At 46.0% G+C, this 16645-nt stretch overlaps 1 protein-coding gene across 1 annotated transcript in view; it reads right to left on the bottom strand.

The window, feature by feature from the left end:
- The window catches only part of usp43a (ubiquitin specific peptidase 43a), a 102034-nt gene that overhangs the window by 22713 nt on the left and 62676 nt on the right, over nucleotides 1-16645 (bottom strand). Inside the window, exons 7-11 of the mRNA XM_030352083.1 lie at nucleotides 13299-13458; nucleotides 10545-10656; nucleotides 3985-4088; nucleotides 1377-1454; nucleotides 995-1124 (exon numbers count right to left, since the gene is read on the bottom strand). Coding sequence (XP_030207943.1) covers nucleotides 995-1124; nucleotides 1377-1454; nucleotides 3985-4088; nucleotides 10545-10656; nucleotides 13299-13458 — 584 coding nt within the window. The remainder of the gene's footprint in view (nucleotides 1-994; nucleotides 1125-1376; nucleotides 1455-3984; nucleotides 4089-10544; nucleotides 10657-13298; nucleotides 13459-16645) is intronic.

The raw sequence follows: 16645 nt of genomic DNA, 5'->3' as shown, positions 1-16645 counted from the left end.
ATTCCGATTAGCCAGGTTTACATGGACACTTCTGATCCGATTAGATTTATAATCGGTAAAGATCAATACCTATCATACAATCCAAATGTACTGTATATATGGCATTTACAAAAGTGGTAAGCGTATGTCCGTGTGTCTCTTGCGCATTCTTGTGTATTCTGATTGAGGCGTGTATATGATCATTTTCTATTTCGATTGAGCTGTTCTTCCACTTCTAATCGGACCAGAAGTGTCCATGTAAACGCGGGAAGATTAACGATCAATTTAATTGCATTTTGAATATAGCATCTAAATAGTTAATTTTTATCTAAAAATATTAATGATTAATCGAAAATTGATTGTTAATTCTCCAGACGATAGACTAAGACAATTTAATCGAATGTCCATCCCTACTGAGCACACCTCTCCGAAGTGTGATCAGGCCATGGAATTGAACTGTACTTGAGTATGGTTGGCGTGCTCACACTAGCCAAACGATCTAGACTTTAGGGGCGCACTAGGTGTCAAACGGACTTGGGAACCGATGGCCTAGTGTGAATGCGCCCTTAGTCACTGGACCAAGATCAATGCCATTCCTGGTTTGTAGGTATGAAGCCTTGAGGGATGAAGATCAGGGGTTCTCAAACTTTTCACCACTAAACAAATAACTTGCCATTACAGTTATCCTATTTTTTATGTTTTACTCTCAACCTCATTTGTGCCCCCCCCCTCTCGATGTCTACGCGATTTACGTGAATGACCCAATTGACCAAGAAAACGGCGATTGTCGCCGAAAAGCGGCAAGTTTGTAGGTGTGTAGATGTTACCACGGTTACTGTGCTAGTGTGAAGTGTCACCTGGTCTGATGCCTTGAGGGATCTAGTCTCACGAGGCTAGATGTTACCGTGGTTACAGTGCCGGTATGAAGTGTCAACTGGTCTGAAGCCTTCAGGGATCTAAATGGTCTCACGAGGCTAGATGTTACCGTGGTTACAGTGCTAGTGTGAAGTGTCACCTGTTCCTCTTTGGTGTACAGCTGGAAGCACTCGTCCAGAGTGCAGCTGTGTTGCTGTAGATGTTGCTGCTGCTGGCTCCTCACACTCTCTGCATCCTTCACTACCTCCTCCTGGATACTGCCAAACAGACTGACGCGCATACACACACACACACACACACACACAAACAAAGACACACACACACGACCATAACAGAGTTACATTGTGTAATCATCATATAAACATAAGCTGTGGATCTCAGTCCCTCAAGTTTGCAGTTGCATGCTGAGGCCCCACTCTCACTTATTCATTCATTTGATGTGCATAGTTTAAATTCAGTTTGTGTGTGTGTGTCTGTGTGTGTGCGGTTTGCATGTTTATGAGTGTGTGTGTGTTGCTCACCAGTCCTTGACCTTGTGCTCCCACTCAATGACCAGCTTGACATGAGGGGTCCCCCCGGTCCCACACAGCTTCAGCCCCCTATGCCCCAACCAAACACACACATGGCCGCACGCAAACACGTAAGCACACACACACACACACACACACACACACACACACACACACACACACACACACACACACACACACACACACACACACACACACAGTAATTAACTCAGTATGTGTGTGTGTGTGTGTGTGTAAGTGTGTGTGTGTGTTGTTACGTATTTTAAGCACATAAGCTGTCCCCACATAGCCACTAGGAAGCGAACACACAAGCTGTAATATCTACCCCAGCCACAGAAGGCAGCATCTTTAAGACAGACGCGGAAGCCGCAGCTAAGAAGTCACATAGGCCACGCCCACTTCACATAGGCCACGCCTACTTGGTTCATTGGCAGCGCCTGGAGCCAGAGGACGCCAGAGATTCATAGGCGGACCCGCAGAGAACCTCGGGCCTGAGCACCGGGGCTCGAAGTAGCTCTCTGTATTTTTTCTCCACGCGTGTTAGATACAATTCCCTCCCTTTGGTTTCATAGTTACCATACCGAAATACTTTAACAAATAAAGTGAGTTAAAAGCGACCCGTTTCAAACTACTTTCAACAAGAATGCGACAGTGTGAAAGGCTCACATGGGTCTTGAGGGACCCTGATCCCTGGTAACGACAGTTCACATCAAGCCTCTTGGTTTAGCTGATCACTAGTGGACGCTGGTTCACACCATGCCTAAGAATGCGCCTCCAAATACGCCTGATTGACCACTTGATAGGGGGGATAAGTCTAGTGCAGGGGTTCTCAAAGTTTTGACAACTGAGGGCCAATTTAGGAACCCAAAATTTGACTGAGAAAAAAAAAAGGCGGGAAACGCCGTCAGCATCCCAGTGGTCAAAAAAAACATTGTACCGTGGACCTCCGGGTGTGAGGTCAAGTGAGGTCTAAATCACGAAACTCAGGGTTCCACCTTTCAAAGTAATGTACAGTCGGATTAAAACTAACAAATGTAAAAGGATTTAATTGAAAGCTAGAGGGAGTCGACTTTTCTCTTTATATTTATTTATATTGTTTAAATTAATATTGATATAATAATAAAAAAATATATATATATTTTTTATTATTATTATTTTTTTATAACTTACATAATTATGTATGTCATTGCGGGCCGCCAGGAATGATTCCGCGGGCCGCCATTGGCCCGCGTGCCGCACTTTGAGAACCAATGGTCTAGTGGGTTGTATACTCAACTAGGGGGGATAAGTCTGCTGGGTAGTTGACTAAACTAGGGGGGATAAGTCTAGTTGGTAGCATACTCAACTAGGGGAGATAAGTCTACCAGTAGACTTATTTCCCCTAGTTTAGTCTACTACCCATTGGATAGTAGACTAAACTAGGGGAGATAAGTCTACAAAATCATGAAGACCTGTTCATCTTATGTCGCCTCTGTGAAAAGAGTCTATTGTTGATTCCGATTTCCTCTTCTTCTCTTTTCATTCACTCCCTGTCCATGGCTGAACAGGGATGTCAGCCTTCATAACGATATGACATCAGCCTTGTATTGAATGAAGGAACGATATCCCCAGTCTACAGTTGTGTATATAGCAATCCAAACTAAAGAAAACAAGCAGGGAAGTGATTGCCATCACAGTGGTCATTGTATGCCTGAGTGATAACACCTCCATGGATATCAATCACCCTGCCCTGCCAGGTTTAACCACCTATACAATTTAGCTTGTACAAGGGTACAAGCTAGTGTGTGCATTCATGCATGTGCACATGTGTGTGTATACTTAAGCAATAGATCACGCCAGGCTGTGGTATGTGCTCATTATACCACTGTTAAGGGGCGTTGTCCGGCCCCGACGCGCAGCGGAGGGCCGGCGACCCCCTTCACAGTGGTATAATGAGCACATGCCACTGACTGAAGTGATCTATTGCTTTTATACAACGGTTACTATTATGGCGAAACGAAAGTCATAGACACACTGCATTTAAAAAGAAACCAAGAAAGTCAAAATAGCCGTTTAATTAAAGAATACAAAAAAGTAGTCCCTCCTGGCTGCCGCTATGCATCGACGGTCGCTATGCAACACACTTTAGCGTCCCTCCGAGAGAAGGCTCCGATAGAGCGGTTCGCCGGCAATTTATCCTATGGAGCAGTTCACTCGCCGTGTGCCTAAGCTTTCGTTAGTCTCTCCGTCGCCTTGCTCACTCCCGGAGTAACAACATTTACACGCTCTCCATCATCCAACATATGTTTTACTTTATAACTGTTTCTACTTCCAGGCGCGGAGTGATATGCAAACTTTCACAAAATGATCGGGCGTCATAGCAGTTATGTATACGCTCATTATACAACAGTTGGGAACCAATCAGATCGCTGGATTTAGGTCCCCCGTTGTATAATTTCTCTCATACGTTATCATCATCCAAATACCGATTACATGAGGTAACGCAGATCCATGCTAAAGTGCAGTAGTCAGTCGTCAAATGTTTCCCTCTTTCTAAAACTTTTCGTTGCATAATGATGTGCTCCAAGTGTGCCAATGTTTTGTTTACTGATGTGAATACCTGTCCACCGCAGGGTGCTGGAGGGGCCGTCCGTCTTGTGGAGAGAGGTAGCTGTAGGCTGCAGATCCACCCACCACTCGGATCTTAAACAGCACGCCGCTGTTCTGTAGGGGCACACAACACACATCCGACACGCTTGTAAGCTCACATGTACATATATGGGTCACCCCATTTTTATGCAGATGATTTTTTAATTTTGAGCAGCAACCCTGAAATTTACTCATGCAAACCCACAATCTGCTTTAACACGGTTCAGGTAGTTAGCCCTGCTTTAATAACATTTAACTATGGCGAACACCGAGCTGACAGTTTGTTGGGCTTAAATGAGCGCTGTCATTCCAAACTTCTTATTGATGCTCGGGTGTTGTTTGTGTGTTCATAACAACTTTCTTGCCCATCTTATGCTAGAAAGAAGCTTTGTACATATCTGCAGCCTTCACCTCACCATGTGCATTGGACTCTGGTTAACACAGGAATGCAGCCTTTATCTCACCATTTGAAAAAGAAGTATGAAAAAGTTCAGCACTTTATTGACATGATGGTTTCTATTGAACCTTTTTCAATTTATTTTTTTATTACGATTAAGCTTTTACCACCCTTTCTTTTTACTATTGAAGTCAATGGGCGGACGGTGAAGGGTCGGCCCATTCTCTGAGGCTTCAACTCTACTAACCTTGTCAATTTTCAACCGTTGACCTTTGTTCAAACCTTTTGACATATCAACAGATTTCAATAATTTGAAAACAGAATCTTTTTTTCTGAATCACATTTTAAGTTTCATACCAGCTTTGTATATTTTCAGTTGTCACATTGAGACCAACTGTTGGTTAAAGGTTGGGTATGCGATTTGCGAAACGCCAGCAGATTTTGAAAATACACAACTCAAATGGTCCTACCCCCTCTCCTTCAACGCTGACTCTGACTCCACCCATTCCAAGTACCTGGACGCGCAATCATGCACGAGCGCGAACAGAGATGCGCGAGAGCGAGCCAGGCTAGCGTAGGTTTTCGTTTAACAACATGGCACTACATTCAGCTGTAAGTTGCACCCAGTACCACGGGAAGTAGGGGTTTTGGGGGTGCTGCAACACCCCCTGTCCGAGGCCCTGTCTTATCACAGAAAACCATCATTTCTAAAAACTCCGGCCAAAGTGGAGATTTCTGAAAACGCCGGTTATGTGTTGTCGTGTCAACGGGGAGAAACGGGATTTTAGGTTCTGAAGCGTCACATTATGCACCAGGAAATGCTTAACGTCATGTGAGCGCTCGCTGTACCGTATTGGTCCGAATATAAACACAAACCCCATTGTAAGACGACCTATATTTGGAAAAAAGATTTGAAGACGAGATCTTGTTTTTATGAATAAATAAATTGTATTCATTGAAATAATATACGAAAATAAAAAGGCATAGAATAAAACACTGCATTGCCACTAAACAGTAGTGAAAATAGGCCGTACTGATGTGTACACCAAAGACTATTCCTGACACTCCTCTGCCCCGCTGTGTTCGCTCTGGCTGTGGTCGCTCCGAACTGTTTCGGCCCGTGGCAAAGCAAGTCATCCTCGCTGATGTCCAAGGCATTTTGAGACGCAGCATTTATTTAATGCTCATATGACCTAGTGCTGAAAAAAGGTTATATGAAAAAGTGTGAGGGTAGCGGTGGTGCGCTAAACTTGTTCTGCGAGCAGCTGGATGTGAACCATGGTGTGAAGGAAGTGAACACAACGATCGATTTTCAACTGTGCGCGCATGCACTGGTGTAATTGAGCTGCGCTGCTATATATCTGTTTATGATAAGGATTTCAAGTAATTTTGCAAAAATGGCCAAAAAAGCAAATTCCATACCCAACCTTTAAGGCCGTTCTAGCAATGTTGCCAGATTGGGCAGATCACCATCATTCCAAATCACATCAGGATTGATACATACAATTTGGGCTAGTTTTAAAAAAAACTGGCTGGATATTATAATTATTTTTACAAACATCAATCAATACCGATAGACGTGAGGTTGACCTTTCGATATGACCAAACAATGTTAGTATTAAGGGGTGGGAGATGGGCACCTTTCCAATAGTAATTAGGGAGAGAGAGGGCCAGCAGACATGTCATTCAAACCTCTGCGCCATTGGATTCATGTTGTATTAGTGGAGTTTGCGTTGACTGGACATACAGTAGTTCTACCGTTCATGTTCTTTATGTTCTTGTAAGAATATTTTAAGTTCAAGTTCTACATAAATGTAAGATCATCTTAAGCACGATTATTTTGAGGGTTATTTTATTTAAACCCACCAAACATGCATTTTCTGTGGCTGCGTCCCCCCACACCATCCGCCGCGTGTGCGCATAACGTAGAAGTTATTAAGTCAATGAGGGCGCATTCAGGTGTTTATTGTGCTCACCATTGGTCTTTTACATGCCTATTTTGTGTGTTGCGTATAAATGTCATCTCATTGACTGTCAGTGTGTTCTTTACACAGACATTTTCAGGTTTGTGTGTGAGAGATAGCAGAGAGCTTCCTTGTATACCACATAACGTCTTTGTTAATAACACACACGCGCGCGCGCTGATGCCGGTGACGGAGCCCCGCTAACCAGCCCTGATGCCGGTGACGGAGCCCCGCTAACCAGCCCTGATGCCGGTGACGGAGCCCCGCTAACCAGCCCTGATGCCGGTGACGGAGCCCCGCTAACCAGCCCTGATGCCGGTGATGGAGCCCCGCTAACCAGCCCTGATGCCGGTGACGGAGCCCCGCTAACCAGCGGTGTTGCAAGTGACGGAGCCCCGCTAACCAGCCCTGATGCCGGTGACGGAGCCCCGCTAACCAGCGGTGTTGCAAGTGACGGAGCCCCGCTAACCAGCGGTGTAGCAAGTGATGGAGCACCGCTAATCATGGTTGAGGGAGACGGTGGGATAGCCCGTTACCGCGGGGCCTCTGATCTGGCTGTTCTTCTGCCAGCCATGGAAAAGAGGCAGAAAAGGACGAGAACAGGTGCGTGTCTACTGGGCGAAAATGGGACCAGAACAAACAATCTGCCTCAGAACGTCATTACAAACATCAGAGAAGATTCTTCTCAAGGGCACACTTCCTGCTCTGCAACGGGTAGTATCTGCCCAGAGAGTGGCTGTGCTATTCACCGTATTGCCGAACACGAAAGTTGTTAAATGCACAGGGAAGCAATGATTGTATAAATTACTTCTAAAAGAGTTCTACAGAGGGTGTAGGGAGGTATTTGGCAGAGCGGGGACTTGCTTTTAGGGGTGATAGCCATCAATGGGAATTATTTGGCTAGCATGGAGCTCATCAGTGAGTTTGATCCTTTTTTAAAAGCTCAGAGAAGGGTCCTGATTGCCTATTTTATTTGATACATACAGACATCACTGAATCAGTTACCAACAATGTTTGCCAGAAACATACCGACCATATCCCACAGAAGCTTCCAAGGGTATTATAATTATGCATCTGAACTGTGCCTTTTAATTAAAGTGTGCATTGAACAGAAACACTCAAGAAACTGTCGGAAGAAATGATAAAGGTGTGCTTTCACCGCAGGACATCCCCTAGTATGGTGCTAAAGGTGTTGTGTGTGCAGCTATCAATCAGGCCTGCTCCAATTCACATCCACCATTTCCAATTGACTTAATATCAACACGACTACTCGATGTAGGTAGTGATGTATTTTAATTTGACTTAAAATCTAGGGGTAGGTTTCTTTCTCCTCCTGTTCAGACAATGGGTTGTGTTTGAAGTTGACATATTATACCACCAGGTGTGAGTGTGATTAGCTGTTACAAGCTGTTTTGAAAATGTGACTCTTCTGACATCACAACTGGGCCTGTGTAAACGGATATGTAGTCCATTGAAAACCTGAATTAACTTGAATAATCAGTGAGGCTGATGAAAGCTTTGTTTGCGAAGTCTCGCATGAGAAGCACTTTTGCAGTTTCAAACACAAACAATGGCTCCCCGGAGTGACAAATCACTTCACTATCCAGTGCTAAACAATTTAAAAAAGACCCATAACTACTAGCATAATAACTGTCATTCCGATGCTCCTATGCTTCCATGTAGTGGGGGCAGTCCTCGTGGTGTGTCGTCACGATGTACAACCCCTAAATGGAAATCAATGCGGCCTTTGCAGCTACCAATAGTGACACCAGCCGACACCCGACACCTCACCTTTAAAATTGTGAACCAAAGTGAACCAGTCTGTGTTATATCTGCAAGCTATTTTTACGAACAAGGGTTAAGGCCTTTTTATGGTCCCATGTTCCCGCAACGCAATGACCACGCAGACGCTTCGACGTAGTCATGAACATTTATGGTTCTGCGTCGGGTTTTAGTAAGCGGACCAATCACAGCCCTTGCTGCTGCGTTGCCTCGACGGATGGTTCAGATTTTTGGGAGCCGCACGTCCGGCCCTTGCGGTGGACGCAAGGAGGGTCCGCAAGGATGTAAGTGGTCCATAACCCCCTTGTGTTGCAGGAAGGTGGAACCATAAAGAGCCCTTAAGTCACTACAACCACGTTTCATACATCATTCAAACAAATGCTGCACAATCAAAAGCATAGCAGAGGCAAAGCATTCAACACACACTTAAATATTTGTACTGCAATATGGCACAAACATTTGAAGACCTGTGCGATATGAAACCACATTTTTGACTGCTTGTATGGGGATTCCTTTTAGCTCGCTCTAAAATTATCTCAGGCAGCAGTCATGTAATGCAAGTCAACAGCCACTAGGGGGAGTCATAATACAATATTACAAAGCTACCAAGCTCCGCAGATGTCGACAAAAACGTTCTGCCACTAACACTGGAACCACACATCTGTGGTAAACAGCGATACAGACACACTACTGTGGACTGTTGCAGTGAACTTTTTTTTCCTTGAAAACTCCAACTAACGGGCTCTGTTGTCTTTCAGATATTGAACATGACACACACACCACAGATCCTAGCTTAACAAAGTTAAGACAAATGAAACGATTTGGCGAAAGGTCAAACTCTCCAACCGTCCCAACAGGGACACCGCATCGCACCCGCTCCTGTCCTGAAGGCCTCAGATCAGAGGAAAGGGGAGGGAAATCCGTCCGTTTGCTCTTGTTAGGGTCTGGGCAGGCATGGCCTGTCACTATTGCCACCATGAAACCATTACTAGGAGCTAGCAGGGACCATTTAACAAGGAATGGCCTTCACACACAATGAGGTCATTCTTTTGAGTCATCTGTTTGCACAGTAGTCGTAGTAGGCTAGTTATACAGAAAGTCTGGGTAAGAAAGACTACATCCTGAAGAGTTCTGCTTCACTTACACGTGGAGACGAATCACATGAGAGTAGTCGATTTACGAACATTAACATACCATTATTTATTTTGAGGAATAAAAAGGAAAAGTTCAAAACAACGTCCGCCATGTGCCTATATAGTGCAAGCTGAACGAATTGTGTATTTTATTCTATCATTGCTTTCTATTATCATCGCTAGACATGCTTTTGATGTAAAGAGGTATGCAAAAAGAAGAAACAAGTGATGCATTGTATCCGGATACATTTTTTGTTTGATCTGAAAGATTGTATTCAGTGAGTGAAGACTTCTCGAGAGTGAAGCAATCTCGCATTGCAAGATAAAAGTAGAATGATGCTGAAGACAAAAGATTTTAATACATTTGAATTACAATCGCTTTTCCCCATCTAAAAGGCTAGAACAGCAGATGGAGCAGCCAGCCTTAGTTATTGGTTTAAAGTGACTCAGTCAATGACTCTCTGGAGAGCTGCTCAGAGCTTCTGCCTGGTTGGCTGTTTACTTTGTGTGTGCTGGGAAATGGGTTTAGCTTGTGTGTTTCTACAAGTGAGTGTCTTTGCCTACGTGTGTATGTGTTTGTTTGTCTACCTGTGTATTTGTGTGTCTTCACGTGTGTCTATGTGTGTGTTTGCATGTTTAGATGTGTATATGTGTGTGTTCGTGCAAGCAGGCTCTGCCATAGCATGGGACCTGTGTGTGTGTGTGTGTGTGTGTGTGTGTGTGTGTGTGTGTGTGTGTGTGTGTGTGTGTGTGTGTGTGTGTGTGTGTGTGTGTGTGTGTCTTGTCTATCCCTGTCCTAGGCTCTGCCTTAGCCTTGGGCTTGTGTGCATGTGTGTCTGTCTGTGCCTGCATGTTTATCTATGTATATGTGTGTGTGAGTATAGGCAGACTCTATCTTAGCCATGGACCTGTGTGTTTGTGTGTGTTTACGTGTGCCTGCATGTTAATCTGTGCATATGAGTATGTGTGCGTGCAGGCAGGCTCTACCTTAGCCTGGGACCTGTGTGTGTGTGTGTGTGTGTGTGTGTCTTCCTTAGCCTAGGACCTGTATGTGTGTATGTGTGTGTCTACCTTAGCCTAGGGCCTGTGTGTGTGTGTGTGTGTGTGTGTGTGTGTGTGTGTGTGTGTGTGTGTGTGTGTGTGTGTGTGTGTGTGTGTGTGTGTGCGTGTGTGTACCTTAGCCTGGCACCTGTGTGTGTGTGTGTGTGTGTGTGTGTGTGTGTGTGTGTGTGTGTGTGTGTGTGTGTGCGTCTACCTTAGCCTGGGATCCATTCAGCATCAGGTAGTAGAGCTTGCTTAGGATGCTCTGGTGCAGATGCTCCCAGGAAATGTCCCGGTCCTCACGCATCAGAAAGGGCGGTCCAAACCTGCACACACACACACACACACACACACACACACACACACACACACACACACACACACACACACACACACACACACACACACACACACACACACACAGAATAAATTAAGAGGGGATAAAGAAAGACTGGAATTAGAACATGATAACCATAAGATGATCAAGGAATTCCTGAAATTCTGATTAAACCTGCACGTTGAGACTTTTTTAATGCAGGCAATTTCTAGCCTGGCTATTGCCAGACCAAACTCAATCATATATTGCTCGTTGGTTGGAAGCTGCTGTCAATTTCTTCAGCTCAAGAGGCATTATTATCGGGCCTAGTTCAACTGACTCTGTACGCAATTTGCTGCTTGCCGCTGCTTCCCTGTCATCATTGTGTTATACCAGCCAATAGCACGCCAGAGGGGGAGAAGCCAGCTTGGTGATTGGCTCCCGCAAAATCATATTGGAAGCAGAAAGAAATGCATTGCTCTTCTCGAAACTCTTCTGCAGGGCGAATTCCAATAGCTGGCAGAATTGGCGGGGCTCTCTTTTTTGATGAAAAAATATTTGGACCAGGAAGTTTCACAACAATAAAACGCGACCATCCAGGGAATGTTTCTCTATAAATCATTTTATCCTGGTCCATCCCCACCACGGGAAACGTACAAAGTTTAGGTTTAAGTAAATTGGTTTAAAAGAATAGAATGCAATAAATAACAGGAATGCAGGTGTTTGTTGGTTTTGAATAGATGAGGGTTTAACGACATCATTGCGGTTAAGTTTGCCGTACTGGCGTTGCTCTCCAAGGCAGGAAAGACCGCTAGTTTGCAAATGGCAGCATAAATGGCAGCCCTGCCCACATTTCATCGCTTCATCTTCAAATCAATGGAGGCACATGGTTAGGGTCAGAGTGCTAATTTAACATTTAAATGGTAATTAATAGTATGATTCTGATTGCCGATCCACATTATTCACACGGACACTCGCACTCACACACACACACGATAACACTGTGGTTGGGACAAGTCTTACACTTGTATGGGTCCATGACCCGGGGGGGTTAGCATTGGGAGTGTGAGAGTGTAACCATTCAGCCACGGTGTATGAGTACTGGGCCAGACTGGAAGTGAAATGCGGTGACATTAAGGGGAACGGCCATGAGACCGTCTGCCACACTGTCTCCGACCCCAGCCCTCCTGCCGGGGACGCTGCTGCAGACGTGTGCAATCAGTGTGACGTTGGCTCAGCTTCTACACCATGTAATGGTGGGGAGCGGGTCCCTGGCACCCCCAGTGCTACTGCAGAGCTCCCTCACCGTGTCATCATGAGATTAGGACCCCAGCCGGCCGCAGAGGCCGGCCAAGAGTTTTGTTTCAGGAAGAGTGTTGTGCCCTCTGTACTAAGGGGCACTTTGAGGTTGTGTGTTGACGTGCTGCTGGGTTCTCTGTGTTGGTATTTGTGTAATGTTCTAGTGATGTACATTGGTGGCAATTCAATTCCTCTCAGGAGGACAAAAAGCAAACATTAATCGGAACTATTAAGAGAATTTATGGAATGTATAATGCATGTCAAAATAGCGCGACCTGTAAATATAAACCTATATATAAGACAAACATTACTATGACAGCTGAATGACTGAAAGACCCTTCAGGTCACCCTGGACAATATAACAGGGGTGCTGGAGAAGCCAGCAGTCTGTCTCGTCCGGTCTTCTTTCTTCCATTCCCTGGTGTAGATGGCCCTCCAGATGGCCCAAAGTTAAATTCTGACAAGCCCTAGCCTGGCCTATGAGAATATGCCATCACTTCATGGTCATTCTATGGAGGGGGTCTCCCTGAAGACAAGAATCATGTCCTCAGCTCTTTCTGTAGTCTTAAACACCTGCCCTGAACAGGAGAGCAGAAAAGTGTGAGTCTTAAGTATAATTAGTCTCTTCCCTAAGCACCCATCTTCATGCATGAAATGCTCCCATCTCAATTGGGAGTATAAAATCAAAAGGTCTAAAATCGATAATTGTCTGATCTATCATCTTTGGTGTCTTTAAATACCTTGATGGTACTGGACGGTTCAGCTCGCCAGATCGTCATCAAACAGACGTCGAAGCCCATAACAATATCTTTCCTCTCAGAGTTCAAACCACATGACATGATATTCCACACCACCGTTGAGTGGAACTCTTGTAATCTATTTTTCTTTTGAACGTGGAAATGTTACCTCAGCACGCCCGAGTGAAATGAGTCTACCGGCCCTTTTATGAAATATAATGTAAAGTGTAAAGAAAAAAGTGTAAAGAAAAGCACATTTGTAAATAAAATAAAGATATCATAATAGATGGGCAGGAAGAGGACTTTACCTTTCTCCACCCTGCAATACAGGATGGGTGATATATCATTTTTAAATGATTGCTAATATGCATGTTTAAACCTTATGTAGTTATTAAAGTAAATCCATGTGTGGTTATCATTGGGCATCCTGGCTGCTGTGCTGCGGTGATGACAAAACGCTCCGAACAAAAGACAATTAAACAAGCCCCAAGGATCCAAAGTCTTCATCAGCCATGAAGAGAACAGCCACACGCATGCCGTCAACAAGAAGCCTGCGTGGATCCAACGCCCCCCCCCCCCCCCCACACACACACACACACACACACGCCCTCCTCACCTGACTGCCTGCGGGCCAGACCCCGCCGTGCTGCAGAGGAGCAGGAGGACCTTGGTGGAGCCGCCCTTGTTAAGGAACTCTGAGGAGAGGGTCCCTGACCTCTGGCCGCCGGGTCCCGGGCTGAAGGAGTACGGGGAGGAGGGGAGGCTGTGGTGGTACCCTGGAGGAGGAAGAGAAAAGCACCGAGTGAGCACCCAGGGGACTCTGGTGTACGGACTCATTCTTACCTCCACCTGGAGCGTGATAAGCAGCCCCTGAACTTATCTTGTTCTCTCCCTTCCGATCGCTCGCTCCTTGTTGATCGGTCTTTAGAGAGATTCTACAGCAATCCCTGCAGGCGTTATCTTTTATTTCATCAGCAAAGCAAATGTGCTACTTCTTCTGTTTCTGCTACGTCGACGACATCTGCGTGCGGCTTTGACGCGCCGCACAAAGTACCGTCGCTGGTGGTCTGGATCATTTTATAGACCAGCTTTTGAGGAGAACCATTAGTGACATCACTACTGGATCAAATGGAATAGAGCCAATTTTGGAAGTGCAAGGACCAGGACAAGGAAAATTCTCATTTGTTCAATGGGTCCCCTTCAGCAGATATATTGAAAAATAAATGACATTGGATTAGAGTAGATTGACTATTTCTCTTGAGAGTGGGAGGAGGCAGTTGAAATTGTAATATAAAGCATATGAGGCAAGAAAAACCAGAAAATGGCATGAATAAAATAAAAGGCAAAAATCACATCAGGGAATCGTGATGAGGTCACAAGAAGTGTGACATTGGGTGCAATCACACATCCCACACATAGAACCCTCAAGGAGAGTGATGGTGGTGGTGGTGATAGTGGTGATGGTGGTGGTAGTGGTGGTGATGGTAGTGCTGGTAGTGATGATGGGTGGGGATGATGAGATTGTGAAGGGGGATGCGGGGATCAAAGCTAAAACAGTGGTCCTGGCTGTCATGGAGGGGGGCTGGCTGGCTGCTGACTAGCAACGGCCGAGCTGTCAGAGGTGTACATAGGTGACAGATGACGCTAGGAACCAGCACACGCGTATACATTCTTTCTCGCTATCTCTTTGCCTGACTCTTTCTTACACACACACACACACACACACACACACACACACACACACACACACACACACACACACACACACACACACACACACACACACACACACACACACACTCTCTCTCTTTTCTAAACCCTGTCCCAGGATACACTGGGTTTGGATATTGATAGATCTCCACATTACCCAGGATGCACCTGGCTAACAGAGGGTGCGAGTGTTCATCAATAAACGCCCTGTTTGATCCTGCCAATATCCCTATTGAAGTGCAACATCAACAAAAACATACTGTGAGTGTCCACAGTCCAACGCTCTCTTAGGGGACAAGCTTTTGAGACTATTTGGGGGCAAATTGGCTTGTTTGCTGATGACTAAGGGCCTAATGGATTTCCTGCTATGGGAAAGTGACTGAGATGAAGCATTGTATCAAGACACTTGAAGGCTTTCAGGTCATGTATTTTTATCCAAACACACGCACACACTTATGTGACCTTGGTGCCTTTGTCTATTTACCTTCACAAGAACACTTAGTGCTAAGTTCTTGCTCTGCAGTGTTATCCTGAAATGATCCCTTCTGTACTTCTAAAAACGGCTTCAGATCACAAAGCAACAGGTGTTGCGTGTCCAGCTGGTCTTCTGAGGGGGGTTGGTGTAGGTGAGCGAGTGTGAGGGAGAGTGAGAGGCGCCTGAAACTGTTATTGTTTGGAGGGAGGGAAAGAGGGGCAGGAACAGGGAGAGATGTGAGAACCAGGGAGAGAGGAGCAAGATATAAATAATACCAGGAGAAAACATACGGCGGGTGGGTGGTTGTGTTTCTGTGCGTATGTGGGGCTGTTTTTTTTCTGTCCTTATGCGTGCAATAAGGATAGCAGGTAGAACTGGAGAGCAAAGACAAAACGGATATTGGGGTTTGGCGATGGGCACAACAAGAGCTTGTCCTGACGAAGCTGCACCTCCTCATGACAGATGTAGACGTGACATTCACGTATATGACACACATACGTGGAGCGAAGCAGATGTTGTCAATGATACTGAACATCTGCATATGGATTTCGATAACATGAAAGGGCCTGTCTTCTCCGTATGACGGTGAATTATTGCACAGGCTCCATTATCCCCTTCCTCTGTTGAGCAGTCAGCAGGTGACGCTGCGTTTGAAGTCCTGCCGTGGACGTCAGCAGCTGAGTTCGAGGTGTGCATACAGCATGTCTGTCTGGAAACAGCTGCTGGAAGGAGGCCAGAAGAAAGGCCCGGGCATGGAGGGAATAGGACCTGTGGCGGGATGGACTGACTCCCAGACCTCTTTGCAAGTGGTTTTGTGTCCAGGATAGACCCGCTGTGATTTACGCGGCCAGGTAGGGAGCATCCCTGGAGGAGTGGTGGCGGTGGCAGTGATGCTGTTGCTGGCAGTGGGGCAATGGTGGTGGTGTTGGTGGTAGTAGTTGGGCGATGGTGGTGCTAGTGGGATCGATGGTGGTGGTGGTGGTGGTGGTGGTGATGGTGGTGGTGGTGATGGTGGGGTTGGTGGAGGTGTTGGTGGTGGTAGTGGAGGGGATGCTGATAGTGTAGGGGGATGCAGGGATCAACGATGGATCAGTACTGCCGGCTGTCATGGAGGGGGGCTGGCTGCCTGCTGACTAGCAGCAGCCGAGCTGTCAGAAGTGCACAGAGGACACAGATGACGCTAGGAACCAGCACACGCACACACATTCTTTCTCGCTAACTCTTTGCCTGACCCTTGCTTCCTTTTGCACACACAGACACGCACGCATGCACACACACACACACACACACACACACACACACACACACACACACACACACACACACACACACACACACACACACACACACACACACACACACACTCTCTCTATTGAAATCCAAATCCCACAATGCACTGGGTTCGGATTTTTATAGATGTCCAAATGACCCAGGATGCACCTGGCTAACAGAGGGTGCGAGTGTTCATCAATAAACGCCCCGTTTGATCCTGCCCATTATATCCCTCTTGAAGTGCAACATCAACAAAAACATGGGGCACAGGATTTCTTGCTATGGGGCCTAATTGATTTCGAAGGGTTTTTCCAGAGCCGGGCCCCCTAGTCGGGCTCCTATAGCCCCGTAATGAGGTTTCTGCCCAGACACTCTGAATGCAGATCCCTTATTATGACCCGGCACTGTTCCAATCCCCCCATTGTTTCACTGAGGATGAGTCAGAGCTCTCCCTGACGTGATCCACCCCATCCACTTCCCAAGCAGGGAGGGAGGGAGGGAGGGAG

Source organism: Gadus morhua, chromosome 3 (assembly GCF_902167405.1).
Source record: "Gadus morhua chromosome 3, gadMor3.0, whole genome shotgun sequence".
In the NCBI taxonomy this organism is placed as follows: domain Eukaryota; kingdom Metazoa; phylum Chordata; class Actinopteri; order Gadiformes; family Gadidae; genus Gadus; species Gadus morhua.
This window is presented reverse-complemented; position numbering and strand designations above follow the sequence as displayed.